This window comes from Hypanus sabinus, chromosome 28 (assembly GCF_030144855.1).
Source record: "Hypanus sabinus isolate sHypSab1 chromosome 28, sHypSab1.hap1, whole genome shotgun sequence".
Classification (NCBI taxonomy): Eukaryota; Metazoa; Chordata; class Chondrichthyes; order Myliobatiformes; family Dasyatidae; genus Hypanus; species Hypanus sabinus.
This window is the reverse complement of record NC_082733.1, coordinates 38,090,192-38,104,922: the sequence shown is the minus strand read 5'-3', so window position 1 is coordinate 38,104,922 and position 14,731 is coordinate 38,090,192. Positions and strand designations below refer to the sequence as shown.

The window sequence follows — 14,731 nt, the reverse complement described above, 5'->3', positions numbered from 1 at the left end:
TGTGTAATGGCCGGAAAGTGAGGGAGATGTGGCCTGGGAGCCAAGGGGACGGTAAGCCAAAAAGGTTTGCGAAGCACTGATTTTGAGGATAATCACATCTGCATCTTGCCCACACAGCTATGCTCTGAAGTTTCTCTCTAATCCTAAACACAGTCCTCAGCTCAAAACTCATGCCAGCATCTTGGTACAGGCAGTATCAAGGGAGTGTCTTAAACAGAGGTCATGTCTATATGCAAAGACAGGTGCAAAGGTTTCGATGGTATTTTAGTGTTTTCCTGGCATCTATCTCCTTCCATACTTTATCTGTTGTCAGTGGGATCGTGCTGTGCACATATTCATCATCATATTTCCTTTGTTGCAACACTGAGTGCACATACAATAGTTCTTCAACTGTCAGAAACTTTGAGGTTGGAACAGTTACTGTTCAAATACACATTATTTCACTTCTGCAATAACCATGCTTTCTCTCTCTCTCCATGACTCTTCCCTCTTCTCTCTCCTCTTTCCTTTATCTTCCCCTCCCAATCCTCTTCTCATTTCCCCTCTACACCTCCCCTTCTCTGCTCCCTCTTCTACCACCTGCTCTTCTTCCATATCCCTTCCCCTATTTCCTCTCCTCTCTTCCTCTTTTCCCCCTTCCCACTTCCTCTCCACCTCCTTCCTCTGACCTCTGCCTCTGTCCTCCCCACCGGCCCTGGTCTCTCCTCTCTCCACTCCACCTCCCCTCCCCTCTCTGGTTCCCCTCTTCCCATCCCCTATGTCTCCCCCTCTCTCCTCTCCCTTCTCTCTTTCCAATCCCTTCCCCACATTCTCCCCTCCACCTCTCCTCTCCCCTCTTTCCCTCACCTCCACCTCTTCCTCCCGTCACCCTCTCTTCCCTCTCTTTCCCCCTCTCCTCTCCTTCTCTTCTCCCCTCTCACCTTCCCCCCTCCCATTTCATCCCATCTTTCACCTCCCTTCTACCCGCCACCTTTCTCCCCTCTCTCCCTCTCCCCACTCCCTACCCCTGCCCTCCTTCATTCTCCCCCTCACCTCCCTCCCATTCTGCTCTCAGACAGGACGGATTGACCCACTCTACCCCAAGGTCTGTGGTCACCAGGGAAACGTGCTGGACATTAAATGGAACCCATTTGTGGACAACATTGTAGCCTCCTGTTCTGAGGACACTTCAGTAAGTAATTCAACACACAATCCTTAACATCGGGAAGGCAGATCCTCAGATGGACTAGAGTGGGTGTGTTCTATTGCAGAAGTGGTCGGATAGTTTTGTACTTACCATTACTGAGGGTAGATTTGATTCTGATTTAATTTAACTTGTTGAATTCAATCTGTGTGCTGAGAATAAGATTTGAACACTCCTTCACTCTCTCCCCTCTACCCTTCCCTGTACCCCCTTCTCCCCTTTCCTTCTATTCTTCCTCCCCTCTACCCTCTTCCTGTCCTCTACTCTCCCCCTCTACCCTCCTCTGTCCTCCCCTCTCTCCTCCCCTCTTCCTCTCCTCTCCCCTACCCCCTTCCTTTCCTCTCCCCACTCCCTCCACTCTTCCTCTCCTCTCCCCTATCCCCCTTCCTTCCCTCTCCCCACTCCCTCCACTCTTCCTCTCCTCTCCCCTACCCCCTTCCTTTCCTCTCCCCACTCCCTCCACTCTTCCTCTCCTCTCCCCTATCCCCCTTCCTTCCCTCTCCCCACTCCCTCCACTCTTCCTCTCCTCTCCCCTATCCCCCTTCCTTCCCTCTCCCCACTCCCTCCACTCTTCCTCTCCTCTCCCCTATCCCCCTTCCTTTCCTCTCCCCACTCCCTCCACTCTTCCTCTCCTCTCTCTTCTTGTTGACTGTCAGCAGCAAATTGCAAAATCTTTTTGTACCCTCTTTTATACTTTTCGGCAATCTTACTTTCATATTTCATCTTTTCTCTATGGCTTTTTCGATTGCTTTATGTCAGTTTTTAAAAGCTTCCCAATCCCCTAACTCCCCATCAGTTTTGCTGTATTATATGCCCTCTCTTTTGCTTTTATGCTGACTTTGACTTCCCTTGTCAGCCACAATTGCCTCATCCTCCCTTTAAAATACTCCATCTTCAGGGATTTTCTCCAGAAGCACTGTTCTGCTGTCATCCCTGCTAATGTCCTTTTCCAATCAACTTTGGCCAGCTCCTCTACTGTGCCTCTGTAATTTCCTTTACTCCACTGTAATACTGATGCATTTGATTTTAGTTCTCCTCCTCAAACTGCAGGGTGAATTCTATCATATTATAATCTCTGCCTCCTTAGGGGTCCTTTACCTTAAACTTGCTGATTAAATCTGGATCATTACATAGTACCCAATCCAGAATTGTAATTCCCCCGGTGGGCTCCAAAAAGCCTTCTCATAGGCACTCTACAAACTCCCTCTCTTGGTATCCAGCACCAACCCGATTCTTCCAATCTACATGCATATTGAAATCCCCTGTAATTATTGTAATATTACCCTTATTATGTGCCTTTTCAATCACCCACTTTAATTTGCAGCCCACAACCTGGCTACTGCTCAGAAGCCTCTATGTAACTCCTAACAGATTCTTTTTACCTTTGTAGTTTCTTAATTCTGCCCACAAGGATTCTACATCTTCTGATCCTATGTCAGCTCTTTCTAAGGATCTGAGTTCATTTTTTTTATACTGATAGAGCCACCCCCACCCTCTATTAGCTGCCTGTCCTTTTAATACAATGTGTATCCTTGGATGTTAGGCTCCCTACGATGATCTTTCAGCCATGACTCAGTGATGCCCGCAACGTCGTACCTGGCGATCTCTAACTGCACCACAAGATCATCTACCTTATTCCGTGTACTGTGTGCATTCAGATATAACACCTTCAATCCTAGATTCATCACTCTTTTTGATTTTGGCTCGCTATTACACTTTAACCCATTCCACTGACTTATCATTTGCCTGTCCTTCCTCACAACCTCACTACACACTGCACCTACTAATGTATACCAACTGCTCCATCCAAAGCCGCATCACACCGGTTCCCAACCCCCTACCTAAAAGCTCTAGAAAACCTGCCGCAATCATATTGTTCCCCCCCCCCCTCCCCACCCCTTGGGGTTCAGGTGTAACCTGTCCTTTTTGTACAGATCATACCTTCCCCAGAATAGCCCAGCTTTGTTTAGTTTAGTTTTAGTTCTGTTTAGTTTAGTTTACTTTTTTTTTTATTTTTCAATTTGGGTTTTTTTTCCATCTTTTTATTTCCTTGTATCTTGTCTATACTAAGAGTTTGGGAGGTCAATTATATTGGTGTTACCTATAGTTTCTGCTCATGTGTTAACTGCCAACAATGTAATCCTACTCCCTTTGTACTTTTATGACCACTGTGTATTTGTCTTAGAAAAATCCAATAAAAAGATTGAAAAAGAAAGATCATACCTTTCCCAGAAAAGATCCCAAATGATCCATAAATCTGAAACCCTGGCCCCTGCACCAATTCTTCAGCCACACATTCATCTGACAAATCACCCCATTCTTACCCTCACTAGCACATGGCACGGGCAGCAATCCAGAGATTACTACCCCCGAAGGCCTTGCTTTCAGCTTTTTACCTTACTTCCTATATTCCCTCTTCAGGACTTCCTCCCTTTCCCTACCTATGTCATTGGTGTCAAAATGTCCCAAGAGTTCTGGAAGCTCACTCTCCCCATTTAGAGTGCTCTGGGCCTGATCTGAGACACCCCTGACCTTGGCACCTGGGAGGCAGCGTAACATCCGGGTGTCCACAGAATATCCTGCCTGCTCCTCTAACTACGGAATGCTCAGTCACCTATTGCGCTCCTCTTCTCCCCCCACCCCCGTCCTTTCTGAGCCACAAAGAGACTCACCGCCAGAGACCCAGTCACTGCAGCTTTCCCCGATAGGTCATCCCCAACAAGTTGTACCCAGGAAAGGTGAGCTGGAAGAGGGAGGCAGAACCTCCTCCTGTCATTGCATTGGGGTGCATTAATAGAGTCATGGAACAGTACAGCATGGAATCAGGCCCTTTGGCCCATCTAGCCTGAGCTGAACTGTTATTCTGCCTAGTCGCACTGACCTACACCTGGTCCATAGCCTTGCATGCCCTTCCCCTCCATGTACTTATCCAAACTTCTCTTTAAGTGTTGAAATCAGACCCACATCACCACTCTCACCACCCTCTGAGTGAAGAAGCTCGCCCTCATGTTCTTCTGCAATACTTCACCTTTCACCCTTAACCCATGACCTCTAGTTCTGGTCTCACCCAACCTGAGGGGAGAAAGCCTGCTTGCAGATACCCTATCTGTACTCCTCATAATCTTGTACACCTTTACCAAATCTTTCATTCTCCTACACCCTAGGGAATAAAGTCCTAACCTATCCAACCTTTCCCTATAACTCAGGTAATTGTAAAATTCCTCTGTGCTCTTTCAATCTTATTGGTAATGTTCCTGTAGGTAGGTGACCAGAACTGCCCACAATACTCAGAATCAGAATCAACTCAGGCTTAATACCACTGGCATAAGCTGTGAAGTTTGTCGTTTTGCAGCTTCAGTTCATTGCAATACATAATAATAATAAATATATGAAATACAACAAGAAGTATATATTAAAAATATTAACTAATGCAAAAAGAGAGGGAAAAAATACTCAGGTGGTGTAAATGGATTCATTGTCCAATCATAAATCCGATGGCGGAGGGGAAGAAGCTGTTCCTGAAACATTGAGGGTGTGTCTTCAGGCTCCTCCTGCACCTCCTCCTTGACGAGTGAGAAAAGGACATGTCTTGGGTGATGGGGGATCCTTAATGATGGATGCCGCCTTTTAATCCAAATTAGGCCTCACCTAATGCCTCATAAATGTGATATTGAGCTTGGTTAATTGTGGCAAAACTTCAGGGCTGGAGGAGAATTCTCAAGTATAACAACAGCTACATGGTTTATTTCACAGGAACTTTAAGGAAGAAGAACTTCCAGAATTGCTTCAGTGGAACATTACCCCTTATGAATTTTGGTGCCCAGTCACATAAGAAATTGTCATAAGTAAAAATAAACACAACAGATTTGAAAGGTGCTGGTTCAAAACATTGATTGTTTATTCCCCTCCATAGATGCTGCCTGACCTGCTGAGTTTCTCCAGCAGTTAGTGTCTAAGTAAAATGTTGCTGGAACTATTCAGCATGTCAGGCAGCATCAATGGAGAAACAGGCTTGATGTCCCTTCATCCTGAAATTTAACTCCATTCTCTCCTCACAGATGCCATCTGGTCTGCTGAGGATTTCCAGCATTTTCTGTTTTTATTTCAGGTTTTCAGTGTTTTTATTTCATTTTTATTCACAGAGATGGCATAAAAATTTAGGCAAAAAGGTAGGGCTTAAGAAGCAAGATTGGACAGAAAGGGTTAGGAAGAGAATTCCAGAACTTGGGTTCTTGGCAGTGAAAGACAGGGTATCCAATGGTAGAGTGATTAAGTTCAGGGGAGACCAGGAGGTCAGAGTCAATGGGAGATTGCAGGCCTGGAGAAGGTTAAAGAGACAGAGGGAAGAGAGAGCGCGGTGAGTTCCTGTGAGCTTTGCCATTGATACCATTCATAGAGATTCAGGTTGATCGTCTCAGTGAAATTTTTCCTCCCACCTACAGACTCACCTTCAAGGACTCTACAACTCGCATTCTTAGTATTTTACTGTGTATTTGTACAGTTTGTCTTCTTTTGCACGTTGGTCGTCTGTTTCTGTATATTTTTTCATAAAATCTGCTTCATTTCTTTATTTTCCTGTAAACGCCTGCAAGAAAATGAATCTCAGGGTTGTATATGGTGACACATATGTACTTCGATAATAAATTTACTTTGAATTTTGGCATTGTATGCAGCCCAGCCCAGCTGTCAGAGGTGCTGGTGGATATATTCAACATCTCTTTGGAACAATCTATTGTCTCCCTCAGTTTTCAAGGTGGCAACCATCATTCCAGTGCCAAAGAAGGTGACAGTAACCTGCCTAAATGATGATCGTCCTGTGGCACTAACATCAACCATTATGAAATGCTTTGAGCGGCTGGTCATGGAGCACATTAAAGCCCTTCTCCCGGCTACACTGGACCCTTTCCAGTTCACTTATCACTCAAATCGATCCACTGACGATGCAACAGCCTCTGCCCTCCACTCTGTCCTGTCCCACCTGGAAAATGGGGTCTCACATGCCAAACTGCTGTTTATGGACTTCGGTTCAGCGTTTAGCACCATCATATCCCAGAAACTGGTGGGGAGACTGTCCTCGCTGGGCCTCAACACCTCCCTCTGCAACTGGATACGGGACTTCTTAACAGCAAGGCCACAGTCAGCAATGTCTCCCGTCCCCTTACGCTGAGCACTGGCGCTCTCCAGGGCTGTGGGCTCAGCCCGCTGCTGTTCACACTGCTGGTGCACGACTGTGTCGCAGGATCCAGCTCAAACCGGGTCATCACGTTTGCCGATGACACGACGGTGGTTGGCCTCGTCGAGAGTGATGCCGGGACGGAGTATCGGGAGGAGGAGCAGGAGCGGCTGGTGGATCGCCGTAAGCAGAACATGTGGAGAAGACAAAGGAAACCATTGCGGACTTCGGGAAGCTGGAGATGAGAGATCCCATTCTGCGAATACATGGCTCCAACATAGAGAGAGTTAAGTACACCATGTTCCTTGGAGTTCACGTCATGGATGACCTCACCTGGTCCCTTAATACCACCTCCCTGAACAAGAAGGCACTTCCTGAGAAAATTGAGGCAAACAAGGCTCCAACCCACCCCCATATTAATTGCATTTTACAGGAGCACCGTTAAGAGCATCCTGACAAGTTGCATCTCCATCTGGTATGGAGTAGTTGAGCATCGGACAAGAAGTTTCTACAAAGAACTGCCAGAACAACTGAGAGGATCATACGGGTCTCCCTACCATCCATTGGAAATAGCTATCAGGAGTGCTGGTTACACAGGGCCCCTTAGTATTATTAAGGATCCCACCCATCCCTCCAGCATCCTCTTTGACTTTCTACCATCAGGCAGGAGACTAGGATGCATAAAAACAGAAACAGTTTCTTCCCCCAAGCTGTCAGGCTTCTGATCTCCCTGCTGCATTGTATTCGAAGTGTCACTGGTTAATCTTAATATTATACTTAATATTAATGCACTTTAGTTTGTTACTTATGTGTGATTAATCTGTAGATTTTATCTTTACCTTTATAAGTTATTGTGTGTTATATGTATTACTGTGCTTTACACCCTGGTTTGGAGAAACGTCTCGTTTCTAGATACATTACATAGTTATATATGTTATACATGTATATGGTTAAATGACAATAAACTTGACCTGACTTAAAGTTTATCCCACTGTGTATGAAATGATTCCCTTTGTTACTTCCAGGTGAGACTCTGGGAGATCCCAGAAGGAGGTCTGAAGAGGAACATGACTGAGGCTGTGTTGGAACTGTACGGACACAGTCGGAGAGTTGGCCTCATTGAATGGCACCCCACCACCAATAATATCTTATTCAGCGCGGGTTATGATTATAAGGTGAGAGAACTCCCTCTGCTGGTACTGCTTAACGATCAGCAGAACGTCTACCGATCCAAGCAAAGCTTTACTGAGGGAGTGCTGCCTTGCCAGCTGAGTACTTTTCCAGATTGGACAGTGAGCCCATATAGAACACAGAACGTAGAACAGTACAACACTACTCAGTCCCTTCGGCCCACGATGTTGTGCTGACATTTTAACCTACTCCAAGATCAATTTAACCTTTCCCTCCCACATAACCCTCCATTTTTCTATCATTCATGTGACTACACGAGAGTCTCTTCAGTGTCCCTAATGTATCTGCCTGTAACACCACCCCTGGAACTTTGTTCTTTGTACCCATCATTCTCCGTGTAAAAAATCTTCCTCTGACATCTCTCCTATACATGCCTCCAATCACCTGAAAGTTGTGCCACCTCATATCATTGCTAATCCAAGCAGCACCCTGGTAAATCTCCTCTGCATTCTCTCTAAAGCTTCCATACCCTTCCTTGAATGAGGTGACCAAAAATGAACGCAATACTCTGTGTGGTCTAACCAGGGTTTTATAAAGCAGCAACATTACCTCAGGTTATTAGTTGCATTATATATTGTAACTGTTCTATCTCCTCAGATCCTGATCTGGAACCTAGAAATTGGTGAGCCAGTTAAAATGATCGACTGCCACACCGACGTCATTCTCTGCATGTCCTTCAACACGGATGGGAGCCTCTTTGCCACCACCTGCAAGGACAAGAAGCTGAGGGTCATCGAGCCTCGCTCCGGCAAAGTGCTACAAGTAAATAGTTTTACTGCGATGTGATGTGCAATGTTTGGCTCAGTCCTATCGAAATATTAGAACAGAGATGAGGAGGAATTCCTTTAGCTAGTGGATGGTGAATCTGTGGAATTCATTGCCACGGACATCTGTGGAGACCAGGTCGTTGCGTATACTTAAAGTAGAGGATAAGGTTGAAGAAGGCAGGAGAATGAGTTTGGGAGGGAAAATGCTAGACCCAATGGGCTGAATGGCCTAATCTTACTCCTATGTCGATAGTCTTATTAGTAACAGGTGGTAAGCAGGAGAGATTTGAGTACCAACACAACCAAACTTGTAGGATTAGAAAATGGCAGCCAGGTCTGTTAAATGCTTATCGAGCAGAGAACAGTACTGAAGAGGAACAGGCCCTTCACCCCACAAGTTTGTGCCAGACTAGTTCATCATCATCATCATTATGTGTTGTGTTGTACGGCATGGGCGATCATGGTGTCACGACCACGATTGTTCTTGGCAAATTTTTCTACAGAGGTAGTTTGCCATTGCCTTCTTCTGGGCAGTGTCTTTACAAGGCGGGTGACCCCAGCCATTATCAGTACTCTTCAGAGATTGTCTACCTGGTGTCAGTGGCCGCATAACCAGGACCTGTGATATGCAGCGGCTGCTTGTACGACCATCCACCACCTGCTCCCATGGCTTCACGTGACCCTGATTGGAAGGGGTGGGGAGATAAGGAGGTGCTACACCTTGTCCAATGGTGAGCTACAGGCTAGCAGAGAGGAGGAGTGCCTTACACCTTCTTTGGTAAAGATGTATCTCCACCCTCCACCCACAAACTAATTAAACTTGCAATTAAAAGCCTAACTGCACTAATCCTTTCTGCCTACACAGTCCATATCCCTCCATCTCTGCGCATTTCTGTGCCTAAGAGCCTCGTAAATGCCTCTGTCATATTTACTTCCATGGCCGCCCCGGTAAACTATTACAGGCACCCACCACTCCCTATATAAAAAAAACTTGTCCTGCAGATCCCCTTTGAATGGCTGCATCACCTCCTTTTTTTTTCTCCTGAGGGCTATTCATACATTTTGCCCCCAGCTTCCATCCCATCCTCTCCTGCAGATAGGACTGAGTACTCCCAACACCCTGCCTGAATGTTCATTTTCGAAGATCTATAGGTGAATTTGGGTGCCTTCAGTGCAAGGGTCTAAAAAGCTGCAGATGCTGGAAACCAGAGATTAAAAACAGGAAATGTTGGAAATCCTCAGCCATTTGGGCAGCATCTGACAAAAGAGCAAAAGAGTCAGCCTGCCGGGTTGATCTAAAACATTGGCTCATTTCCTTTCCACAGATGCGGCTTGATTTGCCAATTACATAGAACGTGGAGCATAGAATAAATAGTACAGCCCATGAACTGGCCATTTGGCCCACAATGTTGTGCTGTACCAGCTAAAAAGCAAATCAGAACACCCAAACGCTAATTCCTCCTACCTACACAATGTCCATATCCCTCCATCTTCTTTACATCCATGTGCCTATCGAAACATCCCTTAAGGGTATTTCTAGCATTTTCTATTTTTGCTTTAATGAGATTTTTCGCTGAAAGGGAAGGTGGCCGGGTGAACATACATCTCTACTAAAGAAGGTATAAGGTGTTCCTTTCCTCCTTCCCTCTGCTAGTCTGCAGGTCACCCTTGGGGAAAGTGTAGCACCTGCTTAGATCCCACTGGTCAGGGTCACGTGAAGTCATGGGAGCAGATGTTGGATAGTCGTAGCTGGTGCTGGTGTCTCAGGGCTGGGTACATCTGCACCCACACCACCCCCTGCCCTTGGCACCTTCTCTGCCATCTGTCCCACAAATTCCCCACAGGACTCCACCCTCACCATTCCCAACATCCTTTGCTCCCACCAGATTTACAAACTCTCTCTCCACTCCACATTGACAGATAACACTGTGTAGTAGTCTTAGGCACCTTAGCTATAGACTGTATACGTGCCTAAGACCCTGACCTCCAGACCACAATGAGACGAATCATGAATGTATAAGCAACACACTCTAAATGGTGGAAGAACTCAGCAAGTCAGGCAACATCTATGGAAATGAGTAAACAGGCCGAGACCTTTCTTCAGGATTGGAAAGGAAGGGAGAAGATGCTAGAATAAAAATTTGGATGGGGAGGGCAAGGGAAAGGGGATAGCTAGAAGGTGATTGGCAATGCCAGGTGGGTAGAAAAGGTAAAGGGCTGGAGAGGAAGGAATCTGACAGGAGATGAGAGAGGACCGTGGGAAAAAGGGAAGGAGGATCATAAAACCACCTCCTATAGTCCCTCTCCTCTCCTATTAGATCTACTTTGGTCCACTCTCCTCTCCTATCAAATCTCCTATGATCCACTCTTCTCTCCTAACAGACCTCCTATGGTTCCACCCTTCTCTTCTAACAGATCTACTTCAGTCCGCTCTCCTCTCCTGTCCAATCTCCTATGGTGCCCTCTCCTATCAGATCTCCTATAGCCCACTCTCCTCTCCTAACTGATCTTCTATGATCCATTCTCTTCTCCTTTTGGATTCTTTCCTCTCCAGCCCTTTACCCTGCCTACCCACCTGGCTTCCACTATCACCTTCTAGCTATCCTCCTTTCCCCCGCCCCTCCCCACCTTTCTATTCTGGCACTTCCCCCTTCCTTTTCAGTCTTAAAGAAGGACCTCAGCATGAAGTGTGTACAGTTTATTCATCTCCATAGATGCTGCCTGACCTGCAGAGTTCCTCCAGCATTGTGTGTGTATTGCTCTGGATTTCCAGCATCTGTACAATATATCGTGTTTATAAATCGTGAAAGCATGCTAGCTGAGTTTGAAGCTTTGCAGTTACATTTCAGAGAGATAAGTAATTTAAACAGCAATCAGGCATCTCTGTTACCACCAGTTCATGAATAATATACTTCCAGTATCAGCCTTACCCAGGCAAGAACTTTCTTCTCGAAGCATAAAATATACTGAGCTGTTAGCAATGCACTCTGCCCCTGTGCAACAATGTACCCAAAATTCAATACTGGACAAAGATACTTAGATGATTTACTTTATGGCAGAAAATCCAAGTTTCCTAAGATAAAGTATTAGTGTTTTTGTCCAATGTGAAAATTGCCGGAGATGTGGATAATGAGGAAGATTGTCGAAGGATATAAATCTGTCAAAGGTTTGGGCAGAGAAAAGAAATCTCTTATCAACAATAAAGAAAACTGAGAGAATTAATTTCCACCCATGTACACAATAAAGGGTGCCATGGTAGCGTAGCAGTTAGCGCAACACTATTACAGCTGGGGGTGTTGGAGTTTGGAGTTCAATTCTGGTGCTACCTGCAAGGAGTTTCTATGTCCTCCCCATGAATACGTGGGTTTCCTCCGGGTGCTGTTTCATCTGGATAAATGAGAGGAGATACATTTAAGAAGTTGAAATCCAAGAGGAAATATGGCAGGACCCTCCAGAGCATTGAGCCAAAGGGATCTCAGAGTGCATGTCCACAGCTCCCTGAAAGGGCCCACACAGTAGAAAGTGTAATGAAGAAGGCATATTCATGCTCATCTTCATCAGTCAGGGCATTGAGCTACACCACCCGTAATCCATTTACTTAACCCCAACCTAATCACAGCACAATTTACAATGACCAATTAATCCACTAACCGGTAAGTCTTTGGACTGTGGGAGGAAACTGGTGCACCTGGAGGAAACCCACGTGTTCATCAGGAAGACGTACAAATTCCTTACAGACAGTGGCAGAATTGAAGTTCAAACTCCAACACCCCAAGCTGTAGTAGCATTGTGCTAACTGCTACACTAACATGGTACACTTTATTGTGTACATGGCTGGATATTAATTCTCTCAGTTTATTGTTGAAAGAGATTTTGTTTTAATTATTCTTTTGCATTTTGTCAATTTCATGTCTTTCTCACTAATTCTGATCTATCGCTCCATCTGCTTTGGACTCTGATTGGACAGTGCATTCAGTAATTTCACTGACAGTTCTTCAGCCGCAGAGGTTAAAGAAACACACACAACCTTCCCCTGGACCCTAAAGAGACTGTTAAGTGAGATTTATGTTTAAAGTGAGAGGAGAATGATTTAATAGGGCATTTTTTTCACATAGAAGGTGGGAGGCCAAAGGAAGTGGTAGAGGAAGATACAATTCAATACTCAAAGTTCAAAGTAAATTTATTATCAAAGTACATATACAACCCTGAGATTCATTTCCTTGTGAGCATACTCAGTAAATTCAAGAACGATAATAGAATGAATGAAACAGGACAAGCAACCAATGAGAAAAAGACAAACTGTGCAAATACAAAAGAAAGACTATTAGTAATAATAATAATAAATGATCAATGAATATTGAGAACATGAGATGAATTGAAGACTCCTTGAAAGTAAGTCCATAGGTTGTGGGAACAGTTCAGTGTTGGGCCAAGTGAAGTTGAATAAAGTTATCCCCCTTTGATTCAAGAGCATGATTATTGAGGATTAATAACTGTACCTGAATCTGGCAATGTGAGTCCTGAGGCTCCTGAACCTTTGGCCTAAAAGCAGCAGTGAGAAGAGAGTATGACCTGGGTGATGGGGTCTCTGATGATAGATGCTGCTTTCCTGTGATAGCACTCCATATAGATGTGCTCAGTGGAGGTGAGGGCTTTACCCGTGAAGGACTGGGCCATATTACAAAGGTTAAAAGACATTTGAACAGTTACATGGACAGAAGTGTAGAGGGATGTAGGAAGCTCAGGAAAATGGGACTAACTCAACTGGACACCTTGACTGGCAAGGATGAGTTAGGCCTGCTTCCATACAGTATGACCTACAGAATTGACCCCTTCCATCCCTGCAGGAAGCAAGCTGCAAGAACCACAAAGTGAACCGCGTGGTGGTCCTGGGGAACTCAAAGAGGCTGCTCACCACCGGAGTGTCGAGGTGGAACACCAGACAGATAGCTCTCTGGGATCAGGTCAGTGCAGTAAGTCAAGTCTGCAGCATAAGACAAAGGCGCCAATTCGTGGTTACAGTCTCAGCATTGCTGCCATTTCTTGCAATATAAGAGAAGTTCAGATAGGTGCATGGATGGGAGGGTTTTGGAGGAACATGGTACAGGCCCAGGTAGACTGAATAATACAAAAGGTGTTATCGGCACTGGAGGATCTGTTATGAGGAAAGATTGAGTAGGTTAGGCCTTTATTCCTTGGAACATTGAGGGGATATTTGATAGAGGCATTTAAAATTATGAGGGGTGTAAATAGGGTAAATGCAAGCAGGCTTATTCCATTGAGGTTGGGTGGGACTACAACCAGATGTCACGGGTTAAGAGTGAAAGGTGAAATGTTTAAGGGGAACATGAGGGGAAATTTCTTCATTCAGAGGGTTGTAAGAGTGTGGAATGAGCTGCCAGTGTGAGTGGTGCATGTGAGCTGGATTTCAACGTTTAAGAGAAGTTTGGATAAGTACATGGATGGGAGGGGTTTGGAGGGCTATTTTTTCCGGTGCAGGTAGATGGGACTAGGCAGCTTAAATGGTTTGGCTCAGACTAGAAGGGCTGAAGAGCCTTTTTCTGTGCTGCACTTTTCCATAAGTCTATGAATCTATCAGGTTGGCATGGACTAGATGGGCCAAATGGACTTTAACTGTGCTGTAGTACTCTATGACTCTATATGCTGTGAAATTGTCATAAACATCAACATTACCACACATGCATAAGTATACCTCAGCTTTTAATAGAATTGTGAACCATAAATCCTGTTTGGAAGACACCTTGACCCAAAAATCTATTTCTTAGTCCCCTACATTGAAGATAACCCTAGATCAGGGGTCAGCAACCTTTACCACTGAAAGAGCCATTTGGACCCGTTTCCCACAGAAAAGAAAACACTGGGAGCCGCAAAACCCGTTTGACATTTAAAATGAAATAACACTGCATACAACGTTTTGTTTTGCCTTTATGCTATGTATAAACAAACTATAATGTGTTGCATTTATGAAATTGATGAACTCCTGCAGAGAAAACGAAATTACATTTCTGCATGCAACAAAAACATTTTGAACTCCGAAAAAAAGACGTTGGGTTGAAGGTTACTTTTAAGTAAAATACTCAACGGCTATTTGAGTCCTTCTTTTATTTATGAAAAACGCCAAACTTAAATTTGCCGCCAGCAGCAAACCAAAAATAACGTCAGCCAGCTGTCAACCTGAAAAATAAAAGGACTATTTCACTGAACAATGAAAACATATGAATATACGTAAAATAATAGGCAATTAAAATATTTATCATACTTTTTCAGGTTGACTCACACCTGACAATGCAGTCGTATTCAGTAGGGATGGATCGATGCTTAGGGGAGTGACCGGGAAGGATAATGTGTTTTTTTCCTCTCTGAACTCACAGAAGCGTTTCCCAAACGATGTTTGCA

The 14,731-nt window shown here is 44.8% G+C and overlaps 1 protein-coding gene across 6 annotated transcripts in view; it reads left to right on the top strand.

Annotated features, from left to right (window-relative positions):
* Positions 1–14,731, top strand: part of LOC132382598 (coronin-2B) — a 224,003-nt gene that overhangs the window by 168,384 nt on the left and 40,888 nt on the right. For 5 of the 6 annotated variants that reach the window (XM_059952968.1, XM_059952967.1, XM_059952969.1 and 2 more), the window contains 4 exons: positions 1,055–1,171; positions 7,382–7,531; positions 8,145–8,309; positions 13,162–13,278. In XM_059952968.1, coding sequence (XP_059808951.1) covers positions 1,055–1,171; positions 7,382–7,531; positions 8,145–8,309; positions 13,162–13,278 — 549 coding nt within the window. The remainder of the gene's footprint in view (positions 1–1,054; positions 1,172–7,381; positions 7,532–8,144; positions 8,310–13,161; positions 13,279–14,731) is intronic. The other variant, XM_059952970.1, reaches the window with a different exon arrangement.